This window comes from Ranitomeya imitator, chromosome 9 (genome assembly GCF_032444005.1).
Source record: "Ranitomeya imitator isolate aRanImi1 chromosome 9, aRanImi1.pri, whole genome shotgun sequence".
NCBI lineage: Eukaryota > Metazoa > Chordata > Amphibia > Anura > Dendrobatidae > Ranitomeya > Ranitomeya imitator.
In genome coordinates, this window is record NC_091290.1 from 147,449,595 (window position 1) to 147,467,468 (window position 17,874).

At 40.5% G+C, this 17,874-nt stretch overlaps 1 protein-coding gene across 2 annotated transcripts in view; it reads right to left on the bottom strand.

Moving 5' to 3' along the window:
• CDH16 (cadherin 16) overlaps positions 1-17,874 on the bottom strand; it is a 54,728-nt gene that overhangs the window by 8,517 nt on the left and 28,337 nt on the right. For both annotated transcript variants that reach the window (XM_069739373.1, XM_069739372.1), the window contains 2 exons: positions 13,493-13,743; positions 1,774-1,907 (listed from right to left, as the gene is read on the bottom strand). In XM_069739373.1, coding sequence (XP_069595474.1) covers positions 1,774-1,907; positions 13,493-13,743 — 385 coding nt within the window. The remainder of the gene's footprint in view (positions 1-1,773; positions 1,908-13,492; positions 13,744-17,874) is intronic.

The window sequence follows — 17,874 nt, forward strand, 5'->3', positions numbered from 1 at the left end:
TGTTCTTTCTGCAGGAGCACACCGCTCCCCTGCTTCTCTTTTTTTTTGAAGGGGGCATTACTCTTGAAGACTGACCGTGTCGACCAATGGCGTAAATATGCTGCGGGCCCAAACTGAGCGCTCCACCACACTTAGCACAGGCGCTGTGCCTCTTCAGCGTGGGAGAATGACGAGAGCAGCGAGGTGCATTGGATCTGGCGATCGAGGCAGCTGCAGAGACTGTAAAGCATAGATCCAGCCATCAGTGCATGCTCCTTACCTAGGTAATCGGCCACTCTGAGACCCAAGTTTGGCCGGGAACCTGGCCAATCAGCTGCATGTTACAAAATAAAAAAAAATCTCCATTCTTAAGAACAAAGAATTTTCAATTGATTTGTAAAATAGTGTTTTGTTTTTTTTTGCATGCAATTACAATTTTACAAAAGTTAAAGAAACCCCTTAAAGATATCTTTGACCACCCGCTTCATGTCTGGATGCAAGAAACATCAGAGATTTTACAATTAATAGATACTCTATGTACTTTCTGCAGGTGCTGGGACCTCCTTATAAAACCCTCTGTATTACCAAGATTCCCCCTGTAAGGATCCTGATCCAGACTGGTTAGAATAGCATTAACGTTAATGTTTCTGCAGTGATGTGCGGTAGGATTAGATATCAGATCTCTGCTGTTTTGCAGCAGCCGTTTGCACGCTCCTTGCTAATCCCTTGTGAACCCTCCTATTGACATCGTATATTAAATACTCCGTTTCAAGCAATTTTAATTTCTATTCAGAATGGAACAATAGAGCAATCATGGATTATTATAGCGCACGGCTTTTATACCCAGCTGCCTGTAAACTAATGGGGGGAGATCAGAAAAGACTGCATGGAACAAGTGTGACAAGCTGCTTTCCAGTTTTATCTTCTGACATCTGTAGGGTCAATAGGTATGAAAAGGTGGTCCAATCCCATCCACTTGAGACAATGTCAAAATGGAAAATATGATAAAAATTGTACTAAGTGCCATTTACTGGCTGACATTACAAAGAATGGACTTAATTATCAGCATTTCTTATCCGCTGAAAAAAGGGATGGCGATGGGGGTGTATGCAAGCCCAATGTGGGTGATATGACTGCGCAAACTGGTGCATCTTGGTTCATTACTGACCTGTTCATTGAAGCCAAAATGCGACAAAAACGCTGCTATATTTTGTATTTTATAGAGAATACATCCAGGGTTACTAAAGAGGTCAGGACTCGGGACATTGGAGAGGTTCTCATTCAGCACACTAGTTAAACCTGCCTTTTATTAGTCTCTTCTCAGAAAGTCATTCAATAGGGTTAGTCATTTATACTATTACCTAGAATATGATTTATCCCAACTTACTTTTAATGGAAAAATAAAGTGTGCGAGAGTTTAAAAGTAGTCTTCTTATTTTTTTATTTTTTTTTATCATTTAGACTTTTACCAATAAAACCCAGTGCCCACCCAATATGCAAGATAGAGACCCCTCCAAAATCGCCCCATTTATTGGGAAACTTCACACTATATGGCAATGATATCATTACCTGGCAGTCTCTCAGCTGAAGCAAAAATGTTATTTTTATGTGAATCACTGTCCCCTTCTGTCACCAGCCCTGCAGCGATCTTAATCCCTGCATTCCCATCCAAGGACACAAATGGACATTGACACCCCTGTGCTAGTAACATGGTGTCCTTCATGCTCAATCAGATGTCATGTATTGTGGAATTCAAACTAAAGAGCCAAACATGTTACCACCCGCCGTTCTCACCTCTGTCCATTGCTACAACCTGCATGTGATAAGCGTCTCCAAACAGCTCTCTGTCCAATGAACGGAGAAGCTGAATCTCGCCAGAATCCTTTTTGATGGAAAACCATTTTCTGGAATCATTTATGATGCTGTAGCTGGAAAACAAATCACATCAACCAACGACGAAATAAAACAGAAGAAAGTGCAGACAACGGAAAAATGATACAAAACGGCACGTCAGAATTTAGTCACATACACTGTAAGGGATTTGTACCAAGTTTACAAGTTTTCCCCTGTCCGATATACTCTATCTACAGCAATTGTACAGGCAATGAATGGAGTGAAGGTCTGCGTCATTGCCTGTTCCAGTAGTTATATTGTTGTACATAGAGGCAGTATTATAGTAGTTATATTCTTGTATATAGGGGCAGTATTATAGTTGTTATATTCTTGTACATAGGAGCAGTATTATAGTAGTTATATTCTTGTACATAGCAGCAGTATTATAGTAATTATATTCTTGTACATAGGGGAAGTATTATAGTAGTTATATTCTTGTACATAGGAGCAGTATTATAGTAGTTATATTCTTGTACATAGGGGCAGTATTATAGTAGTTATATTCTTGTACATAGGGGCAGTATTATAGTAGTTATATTCTTGTACACAGGGGCAGTATTATAGTAGTTATATTCTTGTACACAGGAGCAGTATTATAGTAGTTATATTCTTGTACATAGCAGCAGTATTATAGTAGTTATATTCTTGTACATAGAGGATGTATTATAGTAGTTATATTCTTGTACATAGGAGCAGTATTATAGTAGTTATATTCTTGTACATAGCTGCAGTATTATAGTAGTTATATTCTTGTACATAGGGGAAGTATTATAGTAGTTATATTCTTGTACATAGGAGCAGTATTATAGTAGTTATATTCTTGTACATAGGGGCAGTATTATAGTAGTTATATTCTTGTACACAGGAGCAGTATTATAGTAGTTATATTCTTGTACACAGGAGCAGTATTATAGTAGTTATATTCTTGTACAAAGGGGGCAGTATTATAGTAGTTATATTCTTGTACATAGGAGCAGTATTATAGTACCGTAGTTATATTCTTGTACATAGGAGCAGTATTATAGTAGTTATATTCTTGTACATAGGAGCAGTGTTATAGTAGTTATATTCTTGTACATAGGGGCAGTATTATAGTAGTTATATTCTTGTACATAGGGGCAGTATTATAGTAGGTATATTCTTGTACATAAGGGGCAGTATTATAGTAGTTATATTCTTGTACACAGGAGCAGTATTATAGTAGTTATATTCTTGTACAAAGGGGGCAGTATTATAGTAGTTATATTCTTGTACACAGGAGCAGTATTATAGTACTTATATTCTTGTACATAGCAGCAGTATTATAGTAGTTATATTCTTGTACATAGGGGAAGTATTATAGTAGTTATATTCTTGTACATAGGGAGCAGTATTATAGTAGTTATATTCTTGTACATAGGAGCAGTATTATACTAGTTATATTCTTGTACATAGGAGCAGTATTATAGTAGTAATATTCTTGTACATAGGGGCAGTATTATAGCAGTTATATTCTTGTACATGGGGAACAGTATTATAGTAGTTATATTCTTGTACATAGGAGCAGTGTTATACTAGTTATATTCTTGTACATAGGAGCAGTATTATAGTAGTAATATTCTTGTACATAGGGGCAGTATTATAGTAGCTATATTCTTGTACATAGTGGCAGTATTATAGCAGTTATATTCTTGTACATAGGAGCAGTATTATAGTAGTAATATTCTTGTACATAGGGGGCAGTATTATAGTAGCTATATTCTTGTACATAGGGGGCGATATTATAGTAGCTATATTCTTGTACATGGGGGCAGTATTATAGTAGGTATATTCTTGTACATGGGGGCAGTATTATAGCAGTTATATTCTACATAGGAGCAGTATTATAGTAGTTATATTCTTGTACATAGGAGCAGTATTATAGTAGTTATATTCTTGTATATAGGGGGCAGTATTATAGTAGTTATATTCTTGTACATAGGGGCTGTATTATAGTAGTTATATTCTTGTACATAGGGGCAGTATTATAGTAGTTATATTCTTGTACATAGGAGCAGTATTATAGTAGTTATATTCTTGTACATAGGAGCAGTATTATAGTAGTAATATTCTTGTACATAGGGGCAGTATTATAGCAGTTATATTCTTGTACATAGGGAACAGTATTATAGTAGTTATATTCTTGTACATAGGAGCAGTATTATAGTAGCTATATTCTTGTACATAGGGGGCGATATTATAGTAGCTATATTCTTGTACATGGGGGCAGTATTATAGTAGGTATATTCTTGTACATGGGGGCAGTATTATAGCAGTTATATTCTACATAGGAGCAGTATTATAGTAGTTATATTCTTGTACATAGGAGCAGTATTATAGTAGTTATATTCTTGTATATAGGGGGCAGTATTATAGTAGTTATATTCTTGTACATAGGGGCTGTATTATAGTAGTTATATTCTTGTACATAGGGGCAGTATTATAGTAGTTATATTCTTGTACATAGGAGCAGTATTATAGTAGTTATATTCTTGTACATAGGAGCAGTATTATAGTAGTTATATTCTTGTACATAGGGGCAGTATTATAGCAGTTATATTCTTGTACATAGGGAACAGTATTATAGTAGTAATATTCTTGTACATAGGAGCAGTATTATAGTAGTTATATTCTTGTACATAGGGAGCAGTATTATAGTAGTTATATTCTTGTACATAGGAGCAGTATTATAGTAGTTATATTCTTGTACATAGGGGCGGTATTATAGTAGTTATATTCTTGTACATAGGGGCAGTATTATAGTAGTTATATTCTTGTACATAGGGGGCAGTATTATAGTAGTTATATTCTTGTACATAGGAGCAGTATTATAGTAGTTATATTCTTGTACATAGGAGCAGTATTATAGTAGTTATATTCTTGTATATAGGGGCAGTATTATAGTTGTTATATTCTTGTACATAGGAGCAGTATTATAGTAGTTATATTCTTGTACATAGCAGCAGTATTATAGTAGTTATATTCTTGTACATAGGGGAAGTATTATAGTAGTTATATTCTTGTACATAGGAGCAGTATTATAGTAGTTATATTCTTGTACATAGGGGCAGTATTATAGTAGTTATATTCTTGTACATAGCTGCAGTATTATAGTAGTTATATTCTTGTACATAGGGGAAGTATTATAGTAGTTATATTCTTGTACATAGGAGCAGTATTATAGTAGTTATATTCTTGTACATAGGGGCAGTATTATAGTAGTTATATTCTTGTACACAGGAGCAGTATTATAGTAGTTATATTCTTGTACACAGGAGCAGTATTATAGTAGTTATATTCTTGTACAAAGGGGGCAGTATTATAGTAGTTATATTCTTGTACATAGGAGCAGTATTATAGTACCGTAGTTATATTCTTGTACATAGGAGCAGTATTATAGTAGTTATATTCTTGTACATAGGAGCAGTGTTATAGTAGTTATATTCTTGTACATAGGGGCAGTATTATAGTAGTTATATTCTTGTACATAGGGGCAGTATTATAGTAGGTATATTCTTGTACATAAGGGGCAGTATTATAGTAGTTATATTCTTGTACACAGGAGCAGTATTATAGTAGTTATATTCTTGTACAAAGGGGGCAGTATTATAGTAGTTATATTCTTGTACACAGGAGCAGTATTATAGTACTTATATTCTTGTACATAGCAGCAGTATTATAGTAGTTATATTCTTGTACATAGGGGAAGTATTATAGTAGTTATATTCTTGTACATAGGGAGCAGTATTATAGTAGTTATATTCTTGTACATAGGAGCAGTATTATACTAGTTATATTCTTGTACATAGGAGCAGTATTATAGTAGTAATATTCTTGTACATAGGGGCAGTATTATAGCAGTTATATTCTTGTACATAGGGAACAGTATTATAGTAGTTATTCTTGTACATAGGAGCAGTGTTATACTAGTTATATTCTTGTACATAGGAGCAGTATTATAGTAGTAATATTCTTGTACATAGGGGCAGTATTATAGTAGCTATATTCTTGTACATAGTGGCAGTATTATAGCAGTTATATTCTTGTACATAGGAGCAGTATTATAGTAGTAATATTCTTGTACATAGGGGGCAGTATTATAGTAGCTATATTCTTGTACATAGGGGGCGATATTATAGTAGCTATATTCTTGTACATGGGGGCAGTATTATAGTAGGTATATTCTTGTACATAGGGGCAGTAATATAGCAGTTATATTCTACATAGGAGCAGTATTATAGTAGTTATATTCTTGTACATAGGAGCAGTATTATAGTAGTTATATTCTTGTATATAGGGGGCAGTATTATAGTAGTTATATTCTTGTACATAGGGGCTGTATTATAGTAGTTATATTCTTGTACATAGGGGCAGTATTATAGTAGTTATATTCTTGTACATAGGAGCAGTATTATAGTAGTTATATTCTTGTACATAGGGAGCAGTATTATAGTAGTTATATTCTTGTACATAGGGGCTGTATTATAGTAGTTATATTCTTGTACATAGGGGCAGTATTATAGTAGTTATATTCTTGTACATAGGGGCTGTATTATAGTAGTTATATTCTTGTACATAGGGGCAGTATTATAGTAGTTATATTCTTGTACATAGGGGCTGTATTATAGTAGTTATATTCTTGTACATAGGGGCAGTATTATAGTAGTTATATTCTTGTACATAGGGGCAGTATTATAGTAATATTCTTGTACATAGGGGCTGTATTATAGTAGTTATATTCTTGTACATAGGGGCAGTATTATAGTAGTTATATTCTTGTACATAGGGGCTGTATTATAGTAGTTATATTGTTGTACATTGGAGCAGTATTATAGTAGTTATATTCTTGTACATAGGGGCAGTAGTATAGTAGTTATATTCTTGTACATAGGGGCAGTACTATAGTAGTTATATTCTTGTACATAGGGGGCAGTATTATAGTAGTTATATTCCTGTACATAGGATCAGTATTATAGTAGTTATATTCCTGTACATAGGATCAGTATTATAGTAGTTATATTCTTGTACATAGGGGCAGTATTATAGTAGATATATTCTTGTACATAGGGGCTGTATTATAGTAGTTATATTGTTGTACATAGGGGGCAGTATTGTAGTAATGTTCTGTAAAACCACATGATCCATGGAACTGACCTCAATTAAAAAATGGTTTTTCTAACCATACGGCCCCCAGTCTGCTGCATACCTCTTACGTGCTCCCTCTGATTATTTAATAAATACTGTTGAGACGATATTACGTGTAACCCAACAGTACACTGTGTTCTTACTTTTCCCTTCAGGCCGTCTCTGCTATATATAACTCTCTTTATCATTGTGGAGTAGCCTGGACTTGGATTTTCGATGACTAGAAACTGCAATTATTACCACTCGGGTGCATTCTGATAGTTTAATCAGTGATTAATACCTGTAACTAATCTTTGTACAAATACTGGAATCGCCTGCCTCCATGGTTATAGTAATACTAATAGAGCAGAGCCAGACGTTAAATAAGACTTTGATTATCCCCAGGTCTTATCTGAGCCAGGATAAGATAATACATTGATTTTTCCATTTTGCAGACACAAAAATCTCCCAGTTTGCCCTCCTGATGTCATTATTGATCGGTGTTCTTTTTCATGGCCGCTCCTTGGCCCGAAGCCAGGCACCTATAATGACATCCTGAATGTGCTGACTCCTGCAGTATGGAAGGTTTATTCTTATACACTGGGGGCAAGAAAATGAAATGTTGTCAATGAATATGTATAAAAATATCCTTATTGATTGTTCCAGAGCCTTTTTTTCTCTAGTAACCACCACGACAGCACACCTGGAGGATGTTACCCCTTTCCTAATAGGGACAGGAAATGACAAGAGGTTAAATAACCCCTCCCTCATCCTCCCCCTCAGTGTGTTTTTTCCTGTCCCTACTAGGGATGAAGAGGTCATCCCAGGTGTGCTGTGCCGGCAGCGGTCACCAGGGGGAAAGCGATTCTATGCCGGGCAGCTGGGGAGCAGACTTACCTCTCTTCCCCGAGCGCTGCTCCCGTCTCTCCGGACTCGGGACTTCCGCCACCAGTCCGCACCGTCAAGGCAAGGTCTGGGCGGCATTCTTCGGCTGGAGGCCTCTCTGAGCTCTCCAGCCCCTCTCCTCCTCCAGCGCTGTGCGCGCAATGAGGGCTTCCGGTCTGAAGCCGGCGGCAGGAAGTGACGTCAGACGCCGGCCGGCTTCGGTACTCAGGAAGCTCCTTTGCGTTCCACGCTGGAACGCATGTCAGTTAGCGTGGATTTCGGCGGTTTCTCCCCCCACATCCGGACATTGGAGGAGGAGGTCCTCTCACAGGAGGACAGGTGCTGTGTCCGGTCGCCTATTTAAGAGCCCCGGACAAGAAGACGTCTCAGGTAAGACCACGGTGTGGTGAAAATCATGGAGACGTCTGCCTCTCGCTCTGCTATTGCAGATCCCAGCACCATCCCGGCCCCAGTAAGTAATCTGGCCCTGGGTGTCCACTCCCTGATGCGGGTTGCAATCTTATGATTCCTTCTCCCCCTTTTTTTCAGGGGGACAAGGAACCCGCATCAGGAAGCAGATCCAAAGCGGCACGAAAATGTGCTGTCTGTGCAAAGAAACTGTCCTCTTCATATAAGAAGACATTATGCAAAGAATGCACAGAAAAAGTGGTCAGAGAAGAGCAGCCATCTCTAATGGAAGAGATTAAAGGCTTGATCCAGCACGAGATCAGAAGCTCTCTGGCCACACTCTCCCAGCCCACACCCTCCCCCAGTACTCCTCCGGAAGCTAAGAGAAGGAAGCTTAATCCAGAGGATGAGAGGCATGAGGAATCTCAGGAGGAGATGTCGGACGAACATCCAGAGGAAGGTGAAATATCCTTAAACTCAGAGGCTTCTCAGCAGGAGAGATACTACTTCTCCTCCAGTGACATAGAAGAACTCCTTACAGCAGTGAGGAAGACTATGGAGATTGAAGAAGAGAAAACAGCTCAATCAGTACAAGATGAGATGTTCGGGGGTCTTCGTTCTAAGAAAAAACAAGTATTTCCCATCCACAGAAACATCCGTGATTTAGTTCTAGAAGAATGGGAGACTCCGGAAAAGAGGTTGACCACCCCGGCAGAAATTAAGGAACGTTTTCCGGTAGATGACGAAACTGCTTCATGCTGGTCGGAGATTCCTAAAGTAGATATCCAGATCGCTAGGGTAGCTAAGAAAACCACGCTACCATTTGAAGATGCCTCCCAGTTGAAGGACCCTCTGGAGCGTAAAATGGACGGGCTGCTAAGAAAGTCTTGGGAGACATCTGCATCTTTACTTAATATCAATTCGGTGTCTACCTGTGTAGCCAGATCAATGCACCGCTGGCTGGGTCAATTAGAGGAACACCTGTCCTCAGGCACTCCCAGGGAGGAGATCCTGGCCTCTCTACCTATCTTCCAGAAAGCGACAGGATTTCTAGCGGATGCCTCAGCTGAGTCCGTGAGGGTGGCAGCAAGGTCATCAGGATTATCAAATTCTGTAAGACGGGCACTCTGGCTGAAATCATGGTCTGGAGACATGACCTCAAAGATGAGGCTCTGTTCGATTCCCTTTAAGGGGAATTATATGTTTGGGCCGGCCCTGGATGATCTACTGGAGAAAGCTTCAGATAAAAAGAAGACATTGCCAGAACCTAGAAACCCTAGGAAAAGACCCTTTCGCTCTCAACAAGAGCATACTCCTCAATACAGAGGCAAGGGTAAAACAGGGCGCTGGAGTTACCCAAAAGGAGGGAGAGACAGAAATCTCTTTCTTTCCCAGCCTCAAAACCAGAGAAAACAATGACGCCACCAGGGTAGGGGGTCGTATTTCAAACTTCCTCCCATACTGGCAAGCAATCTGCTCAGACCAATGGACGTTAACATCAGTCAGAGATGGAATAAAAATAGAGTTGATATCATATCCTCAAAAGATGTCAAGAACAACATCTTTAGCTACACCAAAGCTACAGTCCATATTGATAGCGGGAGTACAAGATCTTCTACTCAACAAAGTAATCTCCTCAGTCCCGGAAGACGAGAAGAACAAAGGACATTATTCAAATTTGTTTCTAATAAAGAAACCAAACGGATCCCATCGAATAATAATCAACCTAAAACCTCTGAATCAACATGTCGCCTACAGAAGGTTCAAGATGGAATCGGTAAGGTCCACAGTACCCCTCATAGGACAAAATTTCGTCATGGCGACGATAGATCTACAGGACGCGTATTACCACGTCCCAATCCATCCAGCTTATCGAAAATTCCTAAGATTTGCAGTCGCCAGGGGAAAAGACGTAGACCATTTCCAATTCGATGTCCTGCCATTCGGGCTATCCTCCGCCCCGAGGATATTCACGAAGATCATGTCCGAAGTAATGGCCTACATCAGAGGTCAACGAATATGCATAATTCCATACCTCGACGACCTACTGATAGTGGCCCCCTCAGTTCCCACTCTTCAGGAACACCTTCAGAAGGTAGTCCAGATCCTATCGTCCCTAGGCTGGATAGTGAACCACAAGAAATCGGAGATGGTTCCATCAACAACAAAGGTCTTTCTAGGGGTCCTACTAGATTCTCGCAGCCAGACATCTTTTTTACCAGATCAAAAACGGACCTTGCTTACAGCAAAGATCAGAACATTGAAGGACAAGAAGATAACTTCTCTAAGATGGGCCATGTCGGTTCTCGGGACCATGACGTCGTGCATCCAGATGGTGTCATGGGCACAAGCCCACACCAGAGTACTCCAGACTTATATTCTGTCAAATTGGGACGGATCCCCAGATTCTCTGGACAGAAAGATCAGGATACCACCGCACGTAAAGTCATCCTTGACGTGGTGGCTACAAAAGGAAAACCTACTGAAGGGAATTTCCTGGTCGCAGGATCCAGCAATCTCTATAACAGTAGATGCCAGCGAAAAAGGTTGGGGAGCTACGGTAGCCCAACACATATTTCAAGGGAGCTGGCCAAGCGAGATAAGTCAACGATCCTCAAACTTCAGAGAATTAAAGGCTGTAGAGGAAATCCTCAAAGCAGCGGTAACGCTTGTACAGAATTCCCATATCAAGATCTACTCGGACAACATGACAACAGTTGCCCATCTTCGTCATCAGGGAAGTACAAGACACGAGGATCTAAAGGCCATATCAGCCAGAATATTTTCCTGGGCCGAAGAACATGTTCTCTCTCTTTCTGCCCTGCACATAAGAGGGGAAATAAATGTACAGGCCGACTTCCTGAGCAGAGAAAAGATCCATCCCGGAGAATGGGGTCTAGACCCAGAGACTTTTCAGTTTTTGGTCAGGAAGTGGGGTCAGCCGGAAGTGGACCTGTTTGCGAACGCCCAGAACACAAAAGTGGATCAATTTTTTTCTCTAGATCCAACCGATCCGGGGCTAGGAGTAGACGCATTGGCCCAACCATGGACATTCTCTCTGGCCTACGCGTTTCCTCCATTACCAATTCTACCAAAGGTCCTACAGAAGATAAGGACAGAAAGAGTCAGTGTAATCTTAGTAGCTCCATTCTGGCCCAAAAGAAGTTGGTTTCGGTCCCTCATCAGCCTAAAAGTAGATGGACCAATAGCACTACCTCCGATCAAGAACCTCCTCTATCAGGGGCCAATACTTCATCCAGACCCCGAAAGATTACACCTGAATGCCTGGCTTCTGAATTCTCAATTCTGAGAACCAGAGGGCTATCAAAGAAGGTCATTAGTACGCTACAGAAAAGCCGGAAGACCGTTACCAATTCCATTTATCAGAAAATATGGAAGACCTATATATCATGGAGTGCTCCTGAACGGCCCAACCCAGATAGGCCGAACTTAGCCCGAATCCTTGATTTTCTACAGGATGGATTAGAAAAAGGTCTCAAACCCAGCACCCTCAAGGTACAGGTGTCGGCACTAAGCTCGTATTTCGACCAACCTCTATCCGAACACAGATGGATAAGAAGGTTTATGACGGCAGCATCCCGCATATCTCCAAGATCCATTAATATAGTCCCGTCTTGGGACCTCAATATAGTTCTGAAGGGACTTACACTTCCACCTTTTGAACCCTTGTCATCAATACCAATGGATAGACTCGCCTGGAAAACCACCTTCCTGATAGCTATAACGACAGCCAGGAGAGTAGGTGAACTACAGGCCCTGTCGATCAATGAACCTTACATGAGGATTCTACAAGATAGGCTTATTCTGCGATTGGATCCATCATTTCTTCCAAAAGTCGTCTCTGACTTTCATAAGTCACAGGAGATAATTCTCCCTTCCTTTTATCAAGAACCAAAAAATGAAGAGGAACAACAGTTCCATACTTTAGACGTTCGAAGAACGGTACTTTATTACCTTCAGATCTCAGATAAAATTAGGAAGGATCAAAATTTACTTATCCATCTTCATGGGCAGAATAAGGGAAAGAAGACTTCCAAATCTACAATTGCCAATTGGATCAAGAGAGCAATCTTGGAGGCCTATCAGATCCAAGGCCTTCCACCGCCAGAGAAATTCACAGCTCACTCTACCAGAGCAACAGCTGTCTCCTGGGCCGAGAAAGCCAGTGCTTCCATTGAGCAAATATGCAGAGCGGCCACGTGGTCCTCGGTCCATACATTTTCTAAACATTACAGGCTAGACCTGATGTCAAAGGAGGACTTAGCCTTTGGAGAAAAAGTCCTTGGGGCTATAGTCCCTCCCTAATAGATTACTCTTGGGTACTGCTCCAGGTGTGCTGTCGTGGTGGTTACTAGAGAAAATAGAATTATTCTTACCGTTAATTCGGTTTCTAGTAACTCACCACGACAGCAGGAGTAATCCCTCCCTATGCTTGTTATACGTTCTGAAAAGAATAAATATAATTTGAAGCATTCATTCTCCTGTGGTCCTTTATAATAACACTGAGGGGGAGGATGAGGGAGGGGTTATTTAACCTCTTGTCATTTCCTGTCCCTATTAGGAAAGGGGTAACATCCTCCAGGTGTGCTGTCGTGGTGAGTTACTAGAAACCGAATTAACGGTAAGAATAATTCTATTTTTTCTCTACTATTACAAATATCCATGTAGTGTACATTTCCACTCTTTGGAATATTGAGACTTTGACGGCTGTGATTGGAGAAATGACAGTGAGTTTCTTTAAGAAGTTTGCACCATTTTCCTTCTGTAGCTTCTGTTTTACACTATTTCTGGCTGCAGAAGGAGCATCGGTCAGTGAAGCTGTTCTTGTAGGAGAGTTTGACTCTTACCTCTCTTCTTCTGAGCTCCTCTCAGCTGAATTATTATGACCACCAGAAGGTTGAGCTGAACTTCCCGTCACAGATCAGTTGAGATAACGAGTTCACTGATGGACTCTTAGTTAGCAGAAAAAAAAAAAAAAGTTCCGCCCCAGAAGGTGTCTATACTCATTAGATTAATGGGGGGCTGAGATCAGACTTCAGCAGAACCAATATCGGGGGATCAAGTATCAACCGAGCCGAATGTTCATGTGTTTTTAAGTTTGGAGAGCCTTTTCTAACAGAGCTTTTCTAGTAAATATTTTGTACTTTCAGTTATTGTCACTCACCGTAGGTTGGTCTCGTCTGAGACATCTGGATCGAAGGCCTCCACTGTCAGTATAATTGATCCAACCTGTGTGTTTTCAGCTACTTGGACCTCATATTGTTTCGTTGTAAATACTGGTGCTTCATTTACATTACCAACACTGATGACTATGGTTGCGGTAGAGCTATCCCCGTACTCTGCTCCCGACAGTTCAACCTTGTTCCTGGCGTCAATGATTAGGATGTATTTATTAACATGCTCATAATCCAGATCCTGTAAGGGATAAATACATTCATTAATGGTCATCTCTGGGTGCAAATTATTTATACTTGTTACTTACCTCTATCGGCTTTGCTCAAGCACCGGTTTTCACTTCCTTCCCCTAGGCCAGCTCCCTCTTTGTTAGTCTGTCTGTTTGCTATGGCCTTTCAGGGCCAACTTAGGTGGCTTTGTGCCGCCTGAGTCTTCAGGAAGTAGAGCATCCTATTACTACATGTTTTTCAGGGAGTTTGCCCCATCTTGACTCTTCTCCATCTAAGTGTCTATTTACTTTCCCAGCTTCTCCTGACGACACTTGGGCTACTTGCTACAAGGTCCGTCCAGCTAATCCTTTTCCTTTTGAAGTTCACTTGTCAAACTCTTCTCTACTATCTAGGTACCTGATACTTCTATACATTTTGGCTATCCTAAAATGTTTTAAGGACTATAGTAACTTATAGTAAATCTTCAAATTCTTACTTACGGTACTTGATGTCCATTTCCCCTAAAAGTTGTGTAGCTGGTGCTGCTTCCTCCTCCTGCCGCATGTTCCCTCTGTTCCTCTGCACACTAGATAGCCGCACAATCCGATAAACCTCTGTGATGCCATTTTCCTGGGCCATATAGCCAGGCTCATGTGCAAAACAACCCCTTAGTAAAGGTAGATGGTGTGTACGCTGCTACCCTGGACTTAAAAAATGACTGAACCTCCTGTCAAACCTACCTCTGTTCCACAATGCTGGATAAGGCCAAGTTCAGACATGCGTATACCATGGTCCGAGTAAGCACCAAGCTGACCGTGAGTCTCCTTACCTGCACCCAACAGTCTCCTATATGTTTGAGGCTGTGGGGTTTGGGTCAGTAGACCCCAGGACAATCCAAGAATGGTTTCATTGGCCTCCTTTTTTCTCACCTCGTTTCAGCAACATCATTTGTTCTGCATAACAACTGCTCACCCGGACCAAGTTCTACAAAGATGCTCCTCACTAGGCGAGATATTACACCACATTATCTGACCATCTTTTTCTCACTGGTAGTTTAGTTGGTTTCACTCATTATCTGCTGACATTCTATTAAAATGGTGTGGCCATTGTATCCTATTAATACAGCTTTACTCACAAACTGACCAGTATTTTTGTACATACACCTCTCTATACAGTCTGCACCATTCGCATTAGGTGATGTCACAGCTGATAACACCTCTATAGTTGTGCTCAAAAGTTTACATATCCCGGCAGTATTTTTGCGTTCTTGACCTTTTTCCAAAGAATATGAATGATAACCCCAAAACTATCCACTCATGGTTAGTGGTTGGGTGAAGCCATTTATTGTCAGACTACTGTTTTCTCTTTTTAAATTATAATGACAACCCAAAACATCCTAATGACCTTGATCAAAAGTTCACATACCCCATTTCTTAATGCCGTGTATTGCCCCCTCTAACATCAATGACAGCTTGAAGTTTTTTGTGATAGTTGTGGATGAGGTTCTTTATTTTCTCGGATGATAAAGCTGCCCACTCTTCTTGGCAAGAAGCCTCCAGTCCAGTTCCTGTAAATTCTTGGGCTGTCTAGCATGAACTGTGCGCCTGAGATCTCCACAGAGTGGCTCAATGATGTTGAGGTCAGGAGACTGAGATGGCCACTCCAGAACCTTCACTTTGTTCTGCTGTAGCCAATGACAGGTCGACTTGGCCTTGTGTTTTGCATCGTTGTCATGTTGGAACGTCCAAGTACGTCCCATGCGCAGCTTCCGGGCTGATGAGTGCACATTTGCCTCCAGTATTTGCTGATAACGTGCTGCATTCATCTATTCTTGAACTTTGACCAAGTTTCCTGTGCTTTTGTAGCTCACACATCCCCAAAACATCAGCAATCCTCTGCAGTGCTATACAGTAGGAATGGGGTTCCTTTCATCATAGGACTTATTGACCCCTCTCTCTCTCTAAATGTAACGTTTTTGGTTGTGGCCAAAAAGTTAAAATTTTGGACTCATCTTTCTAAATTACCTTGTTCGAGAATTTTTGAGGCTTGTCTCTCTGCTGTTTTGCATATTGTAGGTGAGATACTTTGTGGCATTTCTGCAGTAATTGCTTTCTTCTGGCGACTCGACTATGCAGCCCATTTTTCTTCAAGTGCCTCCTTATTGTATATCTTGAAACCGCCACACTGCTAGTTTTCAGAGAGTCCTGTATTTCATCTGATGTTATTTGTGGGTTTTTGTTTGCATCACAAACAATTTTCCTGGCAGATGTGGATGACATTTTTGTTGGTCTACCTAACCTTGGTTTTGTTTTTACAGAGCCCCTGATTTTCCATTTGTTAATCGCTGTATGAACACTGCTGTCTGGCATTATCAATTCCTTGGATATCTTTTTCTATCCCTTTCCTGTTTTATACAGTTCAACTTCCTTTTCCTTTAGATCCGTTGACAATTCTTTTGCTTTCCCCATGGCTCATAATCCAGAAACATCAGTGGCTGGATGAAAGATGCAAGAGTCTGTCTTGATCCCAGAAACTCGCTAGTCTTTTATGCACACACACTGATTACAAAAGCAAACAGGTCACAGGTGAATGATACCTTTAGTAGCCATTCAAACCCATTTGTGTCAACTTCTGTGCATGTTATCAGGCCAAAATCACAAGGGTATGTGAACTTTTGATCAGGATCATTTGGATCCTCCTGTACAATGACTGATAACACCTCTGTATACAGTAGATAACAGAATCCACCATTAACAATAGGTGATGTCACAGCTCACCTCCTCCTCCTGTACAATGACTGATAACACCTCTATGTACAATAGATAACACAGGATCCACCATTCACAATAGGTGATATCACAGCTCACCTCCTCCTCCTTCTGTACAATGAATAACACCTCTGTATACAGCAGATAACACAGGATCCACAATTCACAATAGGTGATGTCACAGCTCACCTCCTCCTCCTGTACAATGACTGATAACACCTCTATATACAGTAGATAACACAGGATCCACCATTCACAATAGGCGATGTCACAGCTCTCCTCCTCCTCCTCTCCAAAGGTAGATAACTTCTTTTTTACAGTATATAGAATCTTATTTACCATGAACAATACAGTGTGAACACTGAGGAATCACTGTTACATCAACTAGTTAAAAAGTCTGCAGTTTAGAAATGTCAGCTCTCTGCTTTCGCACCATTGCGTGGGGGAAAATGTCAGAATTTCAATCTTTCTGGCTGTGAAAAGATGGAGACTGGTGCTTTAACCCCCTGTGATACAGAACGATTATGTAGGCTCCTTCCAATCAAACAGGTACATGACTCTGAGCCGGCGTTCAATAAGTCTATGACAGACTCTCTTCACATGCAGTAAATCTCACTAAGTACAGCACTTTCCCTAAAACGCCTCCTCGTTACCCAGAGGCTCGATCCATCCACCCCCTCGCCACTCCAAAGTGCCAATTTAGGGCAGCGGGGAAGCTGAACTGACAGGAGCCCTAAAAGGATAACAGAATAAAAAAAAAAAAAATGGCACTTTCATAATGCCGGCAGGGAACGGAGAGCTTAAAGTGCTCACATAAAGGTTTCTATGATCTTGGGTTGAAAAAAGGTGGAAGGAAAAGAAAGCCATAGTATAAGCGGGCTTAGAAAGTAACATAATGACAGTCATTTACCAGTAGTTATAGGTAATTCCTCAAAATACATTTAAGCCGAAAAAAAAAATAATCGTATAGATTTGTAGAAAGACAGCAATGTAATGTCATACCTGGGCATCAGTGTGTATGCTGCGAGTAGTCCAGCTTCACCATCATCCTATGTTTCTCCTTAGTCCAAAAACAAATCTGCTTTTATCCTGCTGTCAGCTTTTATCTTACATATTGTATAGCTTGTTGCCAAACAGATTGGCCACCAGAGCCTGATCATATGAGCAGTAGCTTCATTCCAGGCTGAGGAGTTGTTTCCGATCACCACCTCTCCTTACCCCATAGCTTTCTATGCGCAACAGTTAGATTATATTCTTTCTCCTGCACTCTTAGCTCTCAAGCTGTTATCAGTCCTGCAAAACTACCGCCACCTGACCATATGAGCAGTAGCTGTTCCTGTCTGAGTTGGCTCCAGTCACCACCTCTGCTTAGCCCATACATTTTCTATACTGTA